At 43.1% G+C, this 17,253-nt stretch overlaps 1 protein-coding gene across 2 annotated transcripts in view; it reads right to left on the reverse strand.

The window, feature by feature from the left end:
- Positions 1-2,196: 2,196 nt before the first annotated feature.
- The window catches only part of PPM1L (protein phosphatase, Mg2+/Mn2+ dependent 1L), a 295,870-nt gene continuing 280,813 nt past the window's right edge, over positions 2,197-17,253 (reverse strand). For both annotated transcript variants that reach the window (XM_032407313.1, XM_032407314.1), the window contains exons 3-4: positions 11,550-11,711; positions 2,197-8,407 (exon numbers count right to left, since the gene is read on the reverse strand). In XM_032407313.1, the coding sequence (XP_032263204.1) occupies positions 8,061-8,407; positions 11,550-11,711 (509 nt within the window). In that variant the 3' untranslated portion in view covers positions 2,197-8,060. The remainder of the gene's footprint in view (positions 8,408-11,549; positions 11,712-17,253) is intronic.

Consider the following 17,253-nt stretch of genomic DNA (forward strand, 5'->3'; position numbering starts at 1 on the left):
ACATTATATGTTAAAAAAAAAAAAGAAGAAGAAGAAGAAGATAGCAGGAGGCGAAAAATGAAGGGGGGGAAATCGGAGGGGGAGACGAACCATGAGAAACTATGGACTCTGAGAAACACACTGAGGGTTCTAGAGGGGAAGGGGGTGGGGGGATGGGTAAGCCTGGTGATGGGTATTAAAGAGGGCACGTTCTGCATGGAGCACTGGGTGTTATATGCAAACAATGAATCATGGAACACTACATCAAAAACTAATGATGTAATGTATGGTGATTAACATAACATAATAAAATTTAAAAAATAAGTAAAAAACTAATGATGTGATGTATGGTGACTAACATAATAAAATAAAATAAAAAAGAAACAAAATGGCAACAGAACCCCCCACTTCTGATCACTCTGAGATATTCCCAATCTCTTATCATTCACTTTCTGTTCTTCGAATTCAATAGGATTCTAATGTAATTTGGCAGTAGCTAATATTACTTGGTAAAGAAGCAGTTGGCATAGACAGAAAGAGATGTCTAGGGAAGATGACCAGGCAGAGAACTTAGAAATAAGTGGTGGCCTCCGTGGTTAAAAATAAAAGTCTGGTATTTAGTTTTGCTTTGCCATACAGAAAATAGATGTTGCTATTTTGTTCAAAATATAAAACTTAAATTCCATGCCCAGACTCTGGAATGTTTAAAGTTACTATGGATACCAACTTTATGATTTAAAAAAAAAAAAATCTGGCATTTAGTCTTCTGTTCATATTTAAAACCAAGAAATTATTATATTACTGAGACATGTCAATTTTCTGTGTAATGAATTCACTAATTTATAGATTCAGGAATACTGTTGATAAATACTCTCAGGGGACGCCTGGATGGCTCAGTCAGTTAAGTGTCTGCCTTCAGCTCAGGTCGTAATCCCAGGGTCCTGGGATCGAGTCCCACATCGGGCTCCCTGCACCATGGGGAGTCTGCTTCTCCCTCTCCCTCTTCTCCCCCTGCTTGCGCACTCTCTCTCTCTCTCTCTTAAATAAATAAATAAAATCTTAAAACAAACACTCTCAGTTCTGGGTTCTTTTTTGGGGCATAAGGTTGTTACACTATATAGCTTCTTGGGAACAAAAATTAAAATTGGCCATAGATGTTCTCATTATTCCCTATTCTCTTTTTTTGCAATTCTCTCTTTCCTCCAGGAAAGGATCCTGGAGGGAGAGACACCTTGGCTTGGACCATACTACTACTGAGCTCTTGTCTAGCTGCTGTCCCACTTGGGTGGAGGCCTCCTACGGGGACAGCCTTACCCCTGCCCTGGTCCCCAGAGGCTCCCTGTCTCACTTCCTCATTCAATCCTTGGGAAACAGGTGATCTAACATATCTGATGGAATTTGCTTGGATATGAGCAAGATATGCCTAACCTCTTGTCAAGCACTCTCTTGTGTGTAGGAAGGAATTACTGTATGTAATTCTGCCTTGTCCTCACAAATCCAAGGCCATTGGAGGAAATCATGAAAGATGCTGAGTTTCATCCCATTCGGCCAATGCTGAGCATTATAATATCTGTGAAGCCTCCGTTAGGCTGTAAAACAAGGCAGAGATGATGTCTGAGTGGTCATCACTAGTTCTACTCAGACTCCCTCTGCTTGGCACATGGTAGGTGCTCAGGAAAAAAAAAAAAAGGAAAGGAAAGAACAAAACATACAAGCAGATGTACTTACAGCAAAAATAAAGACTTTTCTAATTAAATCTGTTCATAAGGTAGATCAATCTGTTATAAATGCAATGATGCTTATATTTAAAAATACACCCTGTACATTTGGCATATAGAAATTATATACGTGAACATGGTTCATATTGGAGTGTTTTGGAATTAACTTTTTCATTACTATTTTCCAGGCTTGTCAGTTTAACCATTCTCTGGCCTTACTAAAGTTTTTTCTCTTTTGTTTTTGTTTTCTTTTTCCTGGCTCACCATAGAAATGCTGAGGCATTGCAAAATAGATTTTAACTGGACAGCCTGATTTGAAGTCGTGGAAGTGCTCTAAATCGAATCCATTTGCTTCAGTAACTAAAGGGTAAACTGGAGACCATGTTGTAGGTGTTAACGTTTCAATATGAACAAGTATTTCAGATAAATTAAAAAGGGCAAACACTGCTTTCTAATTTTTTTTAAAGTAATCTCTACACCCAACGTGAAGCTTGAACTCATGACCCCGAGATCAAGAGTTGCATGCTCCACTGATGGAGCCAGCCAGGTGCCCCTGCTTTTTTACATTTTTAAAGTCTGGGTACCCTACAGGTTTTCTTCCCCGATTCCTTGATTATTACTTCTGTCTTTGCTTCTGTGTGAACATGTTTTAAATTATGCATTGTCAGATTTATATAGAAACATGATACCATCTTTAACCTCTGAATTTCCTCATGACAAAAGGTGAAGAGAGAGTGTGGCAGATACACGGTCCCTCTCCCACAGAGACAGCGAGCAACCCAGGCACACTGTCCAGCCCCCAATCCTCCCCCATCACAATCTGCCCCCAGAACCTCCATAGCAGTCTGCTTGTGCTCAGAGCCAAGGACTCAGGTCCTCGGAGATTTTGAGATTAATTTGGATTTGGCAAATGTCAGAGGGGATTTTGTGGTTAAATAATGCCAGATTATAGGACTTCTAGAATAAATGGAACCACATCTCTAAATATAAACTGCACCTTTGCTGCTTGCTTGTTGGCAGAATTTTGAACTATGAAAATGCCTTCGTGATTTGTTAAAATGAATAGCTACTTCATGCTCTCTTCAAAGTCCTTAACGTGGATTTATTAAAATGATTGTACAAATGATGGTGTGGTTATTACTAAACACATCAAAATGATCATAATCCACCCTTAGTTAAACAGTTTGCAGTTTAACAGTGGTAAAAAGAAAAAATAATGGACAAAGCATCGACATTAAAAATTAGCAAAAAAAAATTACATATTACCAAACATGTCTAGAAGCACATATCTAATTCAACTGTCACTTGCCCTCTGCAATCTGCCACCTAGCTTAAGCAGTTTTACTTTCAGTTTTTTACTAATTTGGATAATGTCCACAGGGTGGATGTATTCCTGATAATTCTGATTAATGACTTTACTTTAACTTCACTGTGCGTGGTGTTTTGGACTAAATTTGTTTCATCTGTTATTTCAGGATTCCCTAGAGCGTCCCAGGCCTGCCCAGGCCGAGAGTGACGAGTACAGAGTTATAGTCAAGCCCTACATTTTAGGCAAGAGATAACTCACCAAACTTAATCCTATACATAATATGTGAAAAGTGGGACAACATGGGACAGGGATTTTAGAACAAATGAGCTTTGGTTGATTTCAGATTATTTCATTGAATATGGAAAGAATGACAGAGGACAAAGAGTAAATAAGTGTTAATAGTTTACATTTCCATTATTATACAATGGATATATAATTTAAAAAATCTAGTTAAAATTTTAAAATGAATTATAACCAAATGTCTTTTTCCTCCTTTTCTACTGTTTTAAATATATATTTCTAAACTTTCACATAGTGATGAGATGTAAAAATATTTATTTTGATTCAATCTGGAAAGCAAAGATGACTTCAAAAACACAACGGAAAGCTCTTGGAATGAATATGAGAAATCCCTAGCTATATGGCAATGCTCCTGCCTATTAACACAAAAGAGAGAAGTTTAGAGCTTCAAGTAGGACTGCCGGGCTTCTGTTATCAATGGGAAGCTGCTGATGGGTCTTATTAAGTCATACTGTTTCTTCCCGCTTTCATTAACAAATCAGCCTCATATGTGAAAAGGACTAGTGTTTCAAAATTGCAAATTGTGCGGCTACCACTAAGAGTTGTAGTGAATGAGAAAATAGTACTATATCCATATACCGGAAATTCCCAACGTGGGTCCTGTGGAACACAAGCTCCTTGGAATGTTACTAGGTGTTACTCAAAATAAGTTTCTCTGGCCAAATTAATCTGGAAAACACTGAGCTAACTGAAATTACATTTGTGGTGTGTTTCTTCTCTTCTCCTCACCGCCCACCTATAGGACATTTAAATAAAACCTTCTATGTGCTTATATGCACTAACTTTTTAAGATAGTATCTTTCCCAAACTCATTTGACCATGGAACCCTATATTTGGAAGATCATCTTTGGAAATTGTGTTCTATGGAACACACTCTGGGGGAACACTTGATTCTATTACTCCTGCAGTGTTCAACTAAGTAGTTCCAAAGTCTAGATACCAATGATTTAACCTAAAGGCAATTAAATAGGCCCCAGTGTGTATCTAACAGTCATGTCATTTCTGCAGAGCTGGTTCAGGAATGCTGGTGTGACCGGCTAAGGCAATTTTAGGAGAATATTAAGGGAAGATCAGTCTAATGATGATGGGTCAAAGGAGAAAAAAATCATTTCTGAAATCATGGAAGAATAAAGCTTCATCCAGAGCGTGTATTCACATACTTTCAAATGTACAGTGAAATGTTGCCCTTTCTAAACCTTCTTCATTGACATGGTTGTAAGAGTATTAGATCTGGCGATAATTCAGGGGGGAAAAAATCCGGAAAATCAAGATATACTTGGCAAAGGAAAAGGTGATCACTCCCTTGCATATCCCTCATGTATTGCCGGATATCCAAGTGATCCAATTCAATAATGTCATCAGTTTCCCAGAATTACTTCAGATAAGATTGAAACGATGCCATCATCCTCACGCAATCCCGTTTGCACAGAATGTATGTGGGCTGAAATCATTACAGTTGCATGAAATAAGCCCTGCTTTAAATTACCCAGATTGCATATGCTCCTCACTCTAGAAAACACTCTCTGTAATACTCTTATTACATAGACAAGATTCAAGAGGCCAATACCTTCCATCTAAGGCAAGGAATAGAACGTAGCCGCTGGTTACCAGTAATGTGTACATATGCGCACAGTCATGTTGTATTAGAATAGTGACTTCAGAGCTCAGTGCCTTGGGCAAGTTGGTCACATAAAATGAGGTCAGGTCTTGGGAACTAGCTTTGGAGTTTTTAATGTAAGTATTATTTATTCCTTTAGTTCGAGAATTGCAAATACAGTGAATTTTCAAAAAAATTTTCCCTATCTTGTCCTATCCCCTCCCCCCAATCCCAACCCATGTTAAGAGTACAAATTGCTGGTGGGGCAACAGCGGAGCGGTGCATTCATGAGGGTCTGCGCTTGGCATCTTGCTGGGGGCTCGTAAGCATGTGGTCATTCATTCCCAACTTCATTTGTAAAAGAAATGAAAAACCATCCCAAAATTTGGCACTATGGGGCTATTGGCAATGCGAACTCGGGCTGTGGAGTCTGGGCAGCCTCATGTGATAATTCCAAAGCTTTGGCAGTGCTGTTTAGGGAAGCTTCACATGCAAACTTCTCAAAAAAATTTCCCTAAAGGCTAGATTCAACTTTTCCCTTGTTGTCCTTAGAAAATGAGCCACAGGGCACCCCCTGGGGTGATGTCTGCAGACCCCTAACAGCTGGACGAGGGGCAGAGGGAGAGCTCCAGGATGGGGGAAGGAAGCAAAGTTCCTGATTTTAGACATAACTCTTAATCAAACTGCTACTATTTTGCCTAAAACATCTGTCTTTAAAAAATCTACAAGCCAAAGTGGGAGGAAAAGAGGCAGAAAGAAAGGGAATAGGAAATACACACACTACATGGTTAAATTCAGAAGTGAATTAATTCTACAAACAAACTGTAGAAGACACCCAGTAACCTCAGCTGGAGGGGAAGGCCAACACGCCTGCCCTCGGCACCACCCAGGAAGACCCTGCGCAGGGTAAACAAACACTAATTTCCTGTAGCTTTGTTTTTTCATCTTCACCAAAACATGTCTATTTTCATCTTACTAATAATGATCATGGAATTAAAAGATCTCTTTCCCCTGTCAATATAAATTTTAGGGTTAAGTTAAAAATAAAAAAGGAAATTGGACTGGGTAGCATAAAATGCTGAAATTGCTTATTCCTGACCTTCAGTTAGATGGTGGGCTTTGGTAACTCGCCAGAGTCAGGATGTCCTAGATCTCCAAGCAAGGCCACCTTGCTTGCCCATCCCATCACTGAGCACAACCAGCCTGTCTCCCATCTTCCTCTCCCCTGACCCCGTCCCCAAATACACACATCCAATTGTTCATTGTCTCTCAATAGGCAAATATTTCAATCTAAAATGGTGACAGATATTTTGTACTAGAACTTTCTGTAGCTAAAAAAAAAATAACCAGGGTTCTAATTCTAATGCTGGAAATTCTAATGTTACAGTTTACAAAAGTGAGCAAATCGCTTGGGAAACCATTACTAATTCTCATTGCAGTCAAAGGACGGTAAGTGCTTGGAGGAATGGAGTCAGGCTGCAGCCCTTGGCAGCCACAAGGGAAGCTTCATCCTCCCAAGTTCTCTCCTGGAACCTGCTTCGGGAAAGCTCCACAGTTGAAGAAGGGCAGGGGACGGAGGGGCACTGTGGGCTGGAGGCGGCCAGTGAATTGGACCTTTGAGAAGCTCTAAAGACAAGTGTCCACTTGAGAAGGACAAAACCAGGTGGACACCTCAACATTTCAGACACAGAAGGGTGGGGACACAACAAAAATCTTGTCTGGTTGTTTGAGCCACCTCAGTCAGGCAAACGGGCTGACCCAGCACTCGGTCAATTAATTTATAAAACAGAGTTTGGAAACATGACTCTGGTGACAGGGCATGAAGAGCGGCAAGCCTGGCCCCGAAATAACTCTGAGCCACTTAACAATACAGGTTTGAGCTTGAATTCCCAGCCAGCGAGCGTGGTTGCCACGGAACGCAGGGCGGCGGGGGGGCGGGCTGTGCTTGCCTGGGGAAAGCTACCTGGTGTGGACAGTGATCTGCAACCGAATGTTACAGGCAGCTGCCTCTCCACTGTCAAGGGGAAGCACGCGCCAGCATTTTATCACCAAATGCCCAGCTCTGCTGGGCACTCTGTCCTCGGCTTCAAGGAACACACACGCACTTCAAGGCTGTGCCGATCAGAACACCGCTTGAAAGACACTTGAAGGCTACTGGGACAGGAGAGAGAGAAGAAAAAAACCCGTACAAAAATGGCCGCTGGAGCTCAGTTCAGGGTGGTGACCTCCCCAGCTTTGTCTCCTAACGCAAACAGCAGATTTCCCAGGGGGCACTGTGACTTATTTGGCCGCTATTTCCCTCTTTCTACCCTTAAAGAGTGAAGAAATTATGGTATTGTGATTTGCTTTATTCATTTCCCCTAATAGGTTTCTTGGTAAGACAAAAAATCGTGGTGTCTGGTGGTGGTTTCACAGCTGCCTATTACATAAGGTAAGGTAGAAGCAAAAGGTTAAGGTCATGCACGATTAGGATAAACGCATGGAGACGGGTCAGGTGGCACAGAGTCTATTTAAGTAAGAAAGGAAGCCAGGGGAAAAGGTTATATGTGCTGTGCGGGCGGCTCTCATCCTCCCCCCTTCCCCCCGTCTCCAAAAGCGGCCACGGAATAATAAACCATTTCACATCTGTGTCTGGGCTGCTGCTGAGCAGAAAAGCTGGGCTCAGGAGGACAAAGCCCTCTCAGGATAGCTCTGCCTCTCAGCAGCGGGCATCGGCCCGTCCGCCCAGACTCACAGGGGCCACGGCAGCCCGTCCCCTGCAGCTCTGGAAGCCTGCTCTGTGCACTGCTCCAAAGACAGGACAGAGTCTGATGCCTGGAGAATCCTGGAAGAGGTCTTGAAAAGAATCCCAAAGGGGAGAATATATGGCACATGTGCCGTTCACGTCATACTTGTGAATCTACAGCTATATATTTATATATTTTGAACATTGGAGGAAAGAATTGGGAACACACGAAGAAACCATTTTCCAGCCTCTCAGCTACGTGGGCCAAGAGCACCCTCTGTTCATTACTGCATATAGACCTATGCCCACCAGGGAGGGGAATCCCACGTCTAGGTGGCTGATCCTAACTGTAACTCCCACGCTTTCACTACATTAGAAGAGACCAGTGTGTTGAGAGTCCTTTAGGCGAGGGCAGCCGAGACCCAGAAGGGTTCACTGCTCTTCCGTTTTGCTGCTATTCCTGAACTTCACCACCATGACCGTTATATTGTCAGGGCAGCCTCTGTAAAATGACTGTAAAACTATGCTCTTAGCCCCAAAGTGAGGTTCATCCAAGCGCTCCTTGATGAATCGAACAGCTTCTTCATTGCTGAAAGCATCCCAGAGGCCATCTGATGCCAAGATCATGAACTCGGGCTGGAGCTTGTCCAGGTCAAAGGTCAGGATATCTGGGTCTGGGATGACCACATTGAGATTTTTCAGCGGATAATCCCCCAGGGACCGAGACATGGCCAGGATTCCCTGGACCCTCCAGGAGCCATTGAAACTGATAAAACCACCTGCAAAGACAGAATGAGCCCATTAGCTTGAGCAGCTGGTATCTCACACACACGGGAGAGTCTGGGTGCACGTACACAAGGCTCATCTCCTGCGTGTGCCCCCCTCACCTCCCCTGGGCACTGCCAGGAAGGAGTAGCCTTCCCGCCACATGGCTTGAGGTTTCACACTCTACCAGGAGATCCCCATCTTAAAGGCTCTGAGGAATATATCAGTAAAAATAGTGAGGGTAGGCAGATACATATAGATGAGGGCATTGGTTTTAACTTAACAACAGCTTGACGGCTCCTTGATTGACAGTAGGGAGCCCTAGGGTAGGGATTTGAGGACAATGGCCAAAGAGCGCTGAAAGGCATGAGGACGGGAACCAGAGACACCACTGGGCTACTTCATTTAGCTTTAGGCTGCCCCTGGGTGCATCTAGATCTCAAAACAGCTCCCCAAATAGGATCGGGATTAAAGAAGGGTGTATTTTAGCACAGTAGAGAAAGGTTCAGGCTCTTGGGTCGGACTGTGTAGATTTGATTCTTGGCTCTGTCACTTCAGATGAGAAGCTCTAGCTTTCTGATTCTAGGTTGCCTTGGCTACAAAATGGGGACAATAATAGTACCTATTCCACTGAGTTGTGAGAAATAAAGGAGTTACTCCATATAAATCACTTAGCATAGTGCCTGTGTATCACATGCACTCCATGCACTCAATATTGTCTATTATTATTTTTTCTTTAAGGGAGCGAGGACTTTGTTCATTAACATATTATTTGTCAGATATCTATTAAATGTATACTCCATGCAAGGCATTTTGCAGGCTATAAACTTATACAAGATCCAGACCTTTCTCTAAAGAAGCAGATAGTCTAGCAGAAAGGAAAAGCTACATGTATTAACAACTATAAGCACAAAGCAGTATTCTTTCGAGAAGAAACTAGTACCTGCTAAATGCTGTAGTCAGATGGAGGAGGAGCAATGATACCTGGTTGTGATGATCAGGGAGAGTGAGCAATAAAGCAAGGCTTTGAACGATGGGTAGGACCTCTACGTATGAGAACATTCCAGGAAGTGTGGTCTAGTAGGCAAGAGCATGGGCTCCAGAGTCAGTGTCCTGGGTCTCGATTCTCGTCCCACTATTCACTAGCTGTGTGTCCTTGGGCACACATGCCTCTTTGAGGGTCTACTTCCTCGATTGTAAAATGAGGATAACATTATCAACCTCATAAGGTTAGTAAAGAGAAATCATATGTAAAGAACTAGGCTTGGCTCCCAGCACAGAGTGAGCAAACAATAAATGGCAGCTGATGTTGCTGTTGTTGGAAACAATAAAAGGAGTGAAGACAGAAGGGCCAACTTGGATTTGGCCCAGACTGGTTGTAGTGTATTGTTATGCTAAGTAGGACAGGGAAAGGTGTCCTGAAAGGAAGGCTGAGGTCAGAGAAAATACACGTAAAGGTAATACAATCAATCACTGTCCCTTAAGCCTTGCTATAAAATACCCCTTGACACAGGTTAGATTAACCTCCTTGGAGACAGTGTCCAAACTGGCCTCTATAAAGCATCCCTGGAGGGTGGGGGTGCAGGTGGGGGGTATGGCAGGGATGAGGAGAGAGGATACAATGGGAATGCCATTGCAGAAGGGCACGCAGGATGCTAAGATGACATTTCCAGGTATCGTACACACATCCTTGCGTGGAATAGGCTAACTGAATCTTAAGTCCAGGGTCACAGCAGACTCATGGGGAAATGGTGTCTTTGTAAGTAAGGAAGCCAGAGTATTTGCTCAGACTGCTTGCAGCTCATCAGAGCTTGATAGATACTCCTAAAATATAGTTTGTTCCATCCCACAACAAAAAGCCTGACTAAAGCTCTCATTAAAAATTATTCTGCATCTCAAGCAGTTACTGAAGCAGGAGGTTGTAATACATTTCAACAGTTTTTGACTCAAAAGTACAGTTTCCTACTGTGAAAACTCAAATGTTGATTAGGTTCCGGGCAGAGGCTGACCTGTAGAGAGAGGGAGTCAACTGCAATTACCCCGGGCAGCAGGGGCCCATTCTGGTTAGAGACCCAGGGTACGTGAGCTCCCCTTGGACAGCTGGGCCTGCCGCCTGGCATATCGTGCAGAGCCAACATGCTGCAGTTGTCAGTCTGGAGAGGGAGGGAGTCCTCCTTTCCATGGGTAGAAAAGAATCCCCCAAAGTGAATCATGAAAATGTAATCATCAACTGATAATCTTCCTTCAAGTCTTTGTCCTAATATCACCTTAGTGAGGCCTGTAGTGACGACCCCCGATACTCCCCATTCCCTTGCCTGCTTTATGTCTCTTCATAATAGTTATCACTTTATAATATACTAGATAATTTACTTATTTTTACTTATTTATTGTTAACATTCCCCATCCCATCCCAATTCCAGAATGTAAGTTTGTATCCCCAGTCTCTAGATGTTGAAAAAAAAATGAAAAGAGCCCCCCCCCCCCACCCCCAGAATCTTTACTTGTGCCAGGCACTGAGCTAGATGCTGGGAGTATAGAGAGGAACAAGACCAAATTCCTGCCCTCAAAGAGCTCACAATCAGGAAGGCAGAACAGATAAGAGAGCCAGGTATGTCCATAATGTGAAAGGTAACCCAAAAGGTTACCCAAATAGGATGTTGGGAAAATGAAGGGGCACCTAACCTAGACTGAGGGAGCCTTTGGTGCAGTGACAGGGAAGGCTTACCAAAAGGATACCCTTAAACTGGGTCTTAAAGGACAAGTAATTGTTATCCACTGGCTGGTGGGGCTGGCACCTGCCAAGGTACAGAGCTAGCGGAAACATGGCTCACTTGGGGAACGGTTAGTTTGGTGTGGCTGGAGGGAAGCAGGGTAAGGCAAGCAGGAGCCCAAAGATCTCATTAGCCTTTAAACTAGGAAAGGGCTTTTTGGGGGGCTCTTTTGGAATCTTTGGCCACGAGGAGGGCAAGTTCGGTGGCCATTTATTTGCCAAGAAATGTCACAAAGTCAAGTCTCAGCTACCTCAGCAGCAGCCTCTGTGCTGATCTACTAGTCACGGGGTAACTGAATATCTTATCGCCCGCAGGCAGTCCAAGCAAGCCACCCTGTTCACCGGACAGGATGGCAGACAGTACTTGGAAGTGTTCACAAGCTCACCAGCTCTCTTTATCCTCTTTCTCTCCTTCAGTTGGTAAGGCTTGTGATCATGAGACAGAGGAATGGCGTTCCCGTCCTTGTCACACAGGACCCCTCTCGAGTCACCCACATTGGCCACCGTGAGGTCCTTATCTGATAGTAGAGCAATCAGACACGTTGTACCTGGGAAACGGAGGAGAGAGGCATTGTAAGAGGTCAGCGGTGCGTTGAGATTCAGCTATTTCTTGTTGTTACTGGATTCTTCGGTCATTAAAACTGCTCCTGCTGGGTGAGAATTTAACTCCAGACACTCCTGAGAATGATGGCTGTTCACTTCAACAACACTGATCAAATCTGACAGGCAGTTTTCTTAACCATGTTAGAATGTTACTGAAATAGGCTAGGATAACATTATCATTTTCCCAAATCATTTTTGTTTCTGCTCCTCTTAATTTAAACACATATCACATTTAAAAGGATTAGGAGAGAATCAAAATCAGTCTGAAGCTTCTGGCAGTTGATATATTTTTTTTGCTTCTCATTGGTGCCTCCTTTCTGTGGAGCTCCAGTTGAAAGTGGGGAGGAGGGGGTCTTGTGAGCTCCTCGGCTGGAGGGTCTGGAAGAGGCAGTAAATGACAGATACCAACAGCCTGATCCTATGGCGCCGTGAAGGAGCTGCCTATACAAAGTCTGATGCAAAGACGGGCAGCCAGAAACAGGTCAGCTCCAGGGTGTGATGGGGGCAGACTATAAAGGCAGAAGCAGAAAAACCTACAGTGAAGACAGAAATGAGATCTAGGTAGAGGGGAGGTGGGGGTTGGGGTGGTCAGAGCCAGAAGGGGAGCCAGACGGATGACCTGCTTGCCTGGAACCTATAAAAGACACAAAAGGACAAGCTCTTCTCAAACCCCTCTTGAAATGAGAGTGGATAAAAGCAAATAGAGATGGACAGTGTGGTCCCCCTGGAGCCTGGCCTTATGTCCTGCCTGGTGTCCTCAGTCCGACTGTTTCCTCTCTCCTGCCTCCCTCCTGACAGTGTCACTGAGTGTGCAAATGCCGGCTGAAATCTACGACCCATTAAGCTGTTGCTTGAAACTGTTAACGCCTTTGCTTGTGAAAATTGTCCATCAGTGTCTTCATTAGTATTTCCCTCCTCATTTAGAAGGTCCTATTCTATAACAGAATGTAAACTGCACCTAAACAGCTCTTTAGCCTTCACAGAACAATAAACAAGACTGAATTCTTAAGTGGACACAAAGAATAAATACAGGTCAATATCAGGAGCAGGGAGAATAATTAGAATATTTAGCATATTCAGGTATTATATTTCAGTTTGAAATTCCATTCTTAAGCCATTTAACTCAAAACTGCCTTGGTCGGCAATGGAAATACATGAAATATTGGTCAACTCAGGATTTCTGATATGAAAAGCTTTGTGAAAGAAAAAAAAAAAGTCTAATCTTAGGGATTCCAAGCAAATTGCAAATCTTTTACCTTTAAAAAACACTGTAAAAATGAAAACGTAAACACAAAAACCATTCATACCATTAGAAATTGTTATTCTCAGTTTTTGCTTAGTTGCCTTTTGGTTTTCAAACATTCTCACTTTGTCCTCAAGCATCTGATTAGGTTAACTTGTCTAACACAATCAGAGACTATAAGGCACATTCGTAAAGTCTGAAGGTGAAATAGAAACTTTATTGGATATTGCATGGCTTGGGGGCAGTGCATTCATAGACCTCTTCGAGTTGTCTCTTTGGCCCTCTTCACCTCTTTCCTTCTCACTCTGCACACTCTGAGAGACCATGTTCCTGACCCTGGCCTCCACTACCATCTAAGCCTGTGCCGCTAGCCTGGTTGACACTCCTGAGGTCCGTATCAACTGGTGTGGAGGTGTTTCGATTTTCCTGTACCGCCGGGGATCCAGGGAAGGGCTCTGCGGCCTCCCTTTGAGAAGAACAGAGGGATCCACCTGGCTCTGGGCCCTTTCCCCACCCCATTTCAGCACAGCAGGTCTACACCCATCTGTTAGCTGTACTGAGCTGTCACATAAGTCTTTTTTTTAATAAAAGAGGGGAGAAGTCATTCCTACAGCTAGAAAAAAAATTGAAATGTAATCGCATATGTGATTAAGAATCACTGAAGGGTTTTAAGCAGGATAGTGTCATGGTGAGATATGTGTTCTAAAAGATCGTTCCAGTGGCAATATGGAAGATAAAGTGGAACCAGGGAGAAAGATAGAGATAATGAAGATCTGAATTAATGTAGTAAACATAGAGATAGAGGGTAGGAGACAGATTATTTAAAGCCTAAATGGAGAGGTCATAGAGAGTGAGGGAAATAAAGGAGAGGGGAACAAGTCTAGGATAATGTCCTACCTTCTAGACGGTAGGTGGGGGGAGACCTGGGTGTTCCATAGATAAGGACTTAAGGGGATGTCTGCTTGGGGCTTCTGGGAAAGGCTTTCTCTCTCACTAAAGGAGACACAATGAAGAAAATGACCCACTTCTTTGGTCCAGTGTTGGCTCACCTGTTTCCCAGAACTGTGGCAGCCATCTTGAAATATGAGGCAATATGCCTCCGGGTCAAGGCACTCTGCTGCAGGTAGAGCAGAGAGGTAAAGAGCCTGAGTCCCTAAGATATCACGGAATGGCTGAACCAGCCTGAAAAGGGCTTGTTCTGTGAGACATTAAATATCTTTACTGCTCATGGCTTTTTAAGCTGGATTTTTCTGCTCCTTGTAGCATCCTAACTGGTTCAGGGGCTTATAGTCCAATAAGGGGGTCTTTGGGTGGATTTAGAGTGTCTGCTTTGCTTTACTCACATGTTGTTGCATATACCTAAGATTCCTGGCCTGCCAATTCCTTTGTCAAGGACACAATTCCATGGTTTCCGTGGGTAAAAACGATCTATCTCATGACATGTATTTCAGAAATTTATTGCTTTGAGACAGCTGGGACTGCCTTTGTTAACAATAGAATCTTAGACCTGGCCAAAACGGGTGAGCCCCAGATGGTGGATTAGAGCTGCAGGCAGTTTTTAGGATCACTGAAATGTCACCTTTCCCTCTCTATAGAAACCTGCCTGTATCCTGGGTGGCGGCCCAAGCATAATCTTCAAAAACTGCTTCACTGCAGGCAATTTATCGTTTGTGCCTTGCAGTTGTAGTTTGGGGTTGCAAGAGAGAGTCTATAATGTAATCTTACTTTACAGAACAAACTACCTTGTTGCTGAAAGACTCCAGAAAAACATCATGTCCAAGAGAAAATGGACAAAATCACCTTTTCTTTTGCTTGCATGAGAAAAAAACACCCCCCCAAATTTTGGCCACAAGTTTTGATATAAAAGATTTATTCCATCATAGTACTATTTGTCACATGCCAGGGTCTGACAATATTACTTAATACCTCAGGATGTTTCTATATTAACAATTTAATCTAGAAGAGAATGTAATTGCAAATCTGGAAGATATCTTGGAAATTTAACCTATTAACCTCACTTCACAGATTAAAAAAATGAAAAAAAGCAAATTCACACAGACTAGACTTCAATGTCCTAATTGAGTGAGGTCTAGCAAGTTATTTAACTTTCAAGCCGCAGAAAATGGCACCACAATCCAGTTACTCAAGCTAGGAGTCATCCTTGTTTTTCTTGTTTCTTTTCTTTTCCTCATTCCTAACATTCAGTCCTGCATTAAGTTCTGCCACTCTTACCTTTAAGGTACATCTTAAACCCCTCCAGCTTTCTTGTTCTCATTGCGTTGACTCTAGTCCAAGCCACTGTCCTTTCTGAGCGCTGCTATTTCAGCGTCAGGTGAAAATGATGGTGGGCAGGTCCTGCATGGTCTGGCCCCCACCCAAACTGTCCAATGTCATATCATACTACTCTTTCCCTTGCTTTCCCTCCCTTCTGCTGCCCAAACATGCCAATCCTTTCGTTGTCTTCTGTTCCCTCTGCCTAGTATATTTCCCTGTCTTTGACACCAGCTGATTAATGCATATAGGATGTCTTAGTACAAGTGTGACATCATCAGACAGGTCTTCTCTGATGGGGTAGATCTTATCTCCTCTTTACTCCCCTCACTGCCCTCACAATGCACAACTGTGTAAATATCTTGTATATTTATTTAAACAATTTAATTAATGCCAATTTTCCCCTGTACAATATAAACTTCACAAGGGTAAAGACATTGCTTGTTTTCCCTACTACAATGCTGATGCCTAGAACATGGCAGGTACTCAATATCTGCTGAATAAACAAAGTAACAGATGAATGAATAAATAATCACACACTGTCTCTTTGATCCCGATCTGACATAATGCTAAGCTCCTTCTGACTTGCTCCGAACACGTCCACTTCGGTCAATAATGCGATGCACACCATCTTCCAGATATTGCCACAGCAGGGAGACGCTCAACTGTAGCAAAATACATTTTACACGTTGATCAAAACATGAGGACCGTCCTGTAAGGTATAACCCCGCTCACAGGCACACTGCCCGTAACTAGAGAGAGCCTCCTGCCCAGGCCTGTCCCGAGTTCTTCCCGCCAGCCAGCTGAGGCTTCTGGTCCAGTGCAAATGAAACATGGGCAGGGCTTCTATCCTCACCACACCCTCCAAAGCCGTGGCACCTTGTGAAGTGATGAAAGTGCCTCATGGCTGTCATTACAGGCACATTCGGTGTCTGCTTCTGACCTCAGTTTGTACTTGAGCGAATCACGCACAGTTTCACGTTGTCCTGTTAATTCTTGTTTTCTTTAGGGAAAACCCACAAATGCAAATTAGTCATTAGTCTATTCCTCTAAACCAGCATTCTCCCCTCTGATGTAATTTCTGGGAGACAGACAAAGTAAAGGCACACAAGAAAATCTCTTCTAGACTTATCTAAATATTCTGGTTGGATGATATTAGGCACTTCATTCACTTGGTGAGTTGAGCTTGAGAAAAATGTAAATCTTTTTTTTTTCTTTTAAGTGGACTCCACATCCAGCATGGATCTCACGACCCTGAGATTAAGACCTGAGCTGAGATCAAGAGCCAGATGCTTAACCAAATGAGCCACCGGGGTGCCCTGAGAAAAATGTAAATCCTAATGGAGGTTAAGTAACTTGGGTTAGTTCGTGCATCTTTGGAAACCCTAGTTATCAGTATTTTTAAAACTTAGTTTAATTAATAGCAAAGTGGTAATAACAATTTGCTCAGCACTATAAACGCCACTAAGTGGCTCACAAACACACTTGTAGTTGATTTCCTGACTCGTCAGTGTGGGTGAGGGGCAGGTATTATTGCCCCCCTTTGAGCAGACAGGAAAATGGGGCACAGAGACTTCCAGTGTCTTATCCATGGTGACACTGCTCAAGGCACATGTACTGAGTGACTACGTGACTAAAAAACCTGGGAGTCCAGAGTGATTACTCTAGTAATAACAATGATAGACCCTACGACTGAAATTTTTCATTATAATGCTAAACACATTGTGTAACTTAATCTGCATTACCCTTCAAGATAAAGCATAGTTGTCCCCATTTTCCAGATGGGGAAACTAGGTCTCGGGTAGGATAACAACCTGGCCAGGTCACACACTTGGACCGTCTGATTCCACTTTAACAATCAGTGCTTCTTCCTATTCTAAGCTGTTCTCCTACTCCCGGAAGTCAAGATTTCTGTGACCTGTTTCTACCTTTCTGTTTTGAATGGTCCCCATCAACTAGCCCCCTTTTACAGT

The sequence above is a fragment of the Phoca vitulina genome, unplaced genomic scaffold (genome assembly GCF_004348235.1).
Source record: "Phoca vitulina isolate PV1807 unplaced genomic scaffold, GSC_HSeal_1.0 scaffold8, whole genome shotgun sequence".
Taxonomy (NCBI): domain Eukaryota; kingdom Metazoa; phylum Chordata; class Mammalia; order Carnivora; family Phocidae; genus Phoca; species Phoca vitulina.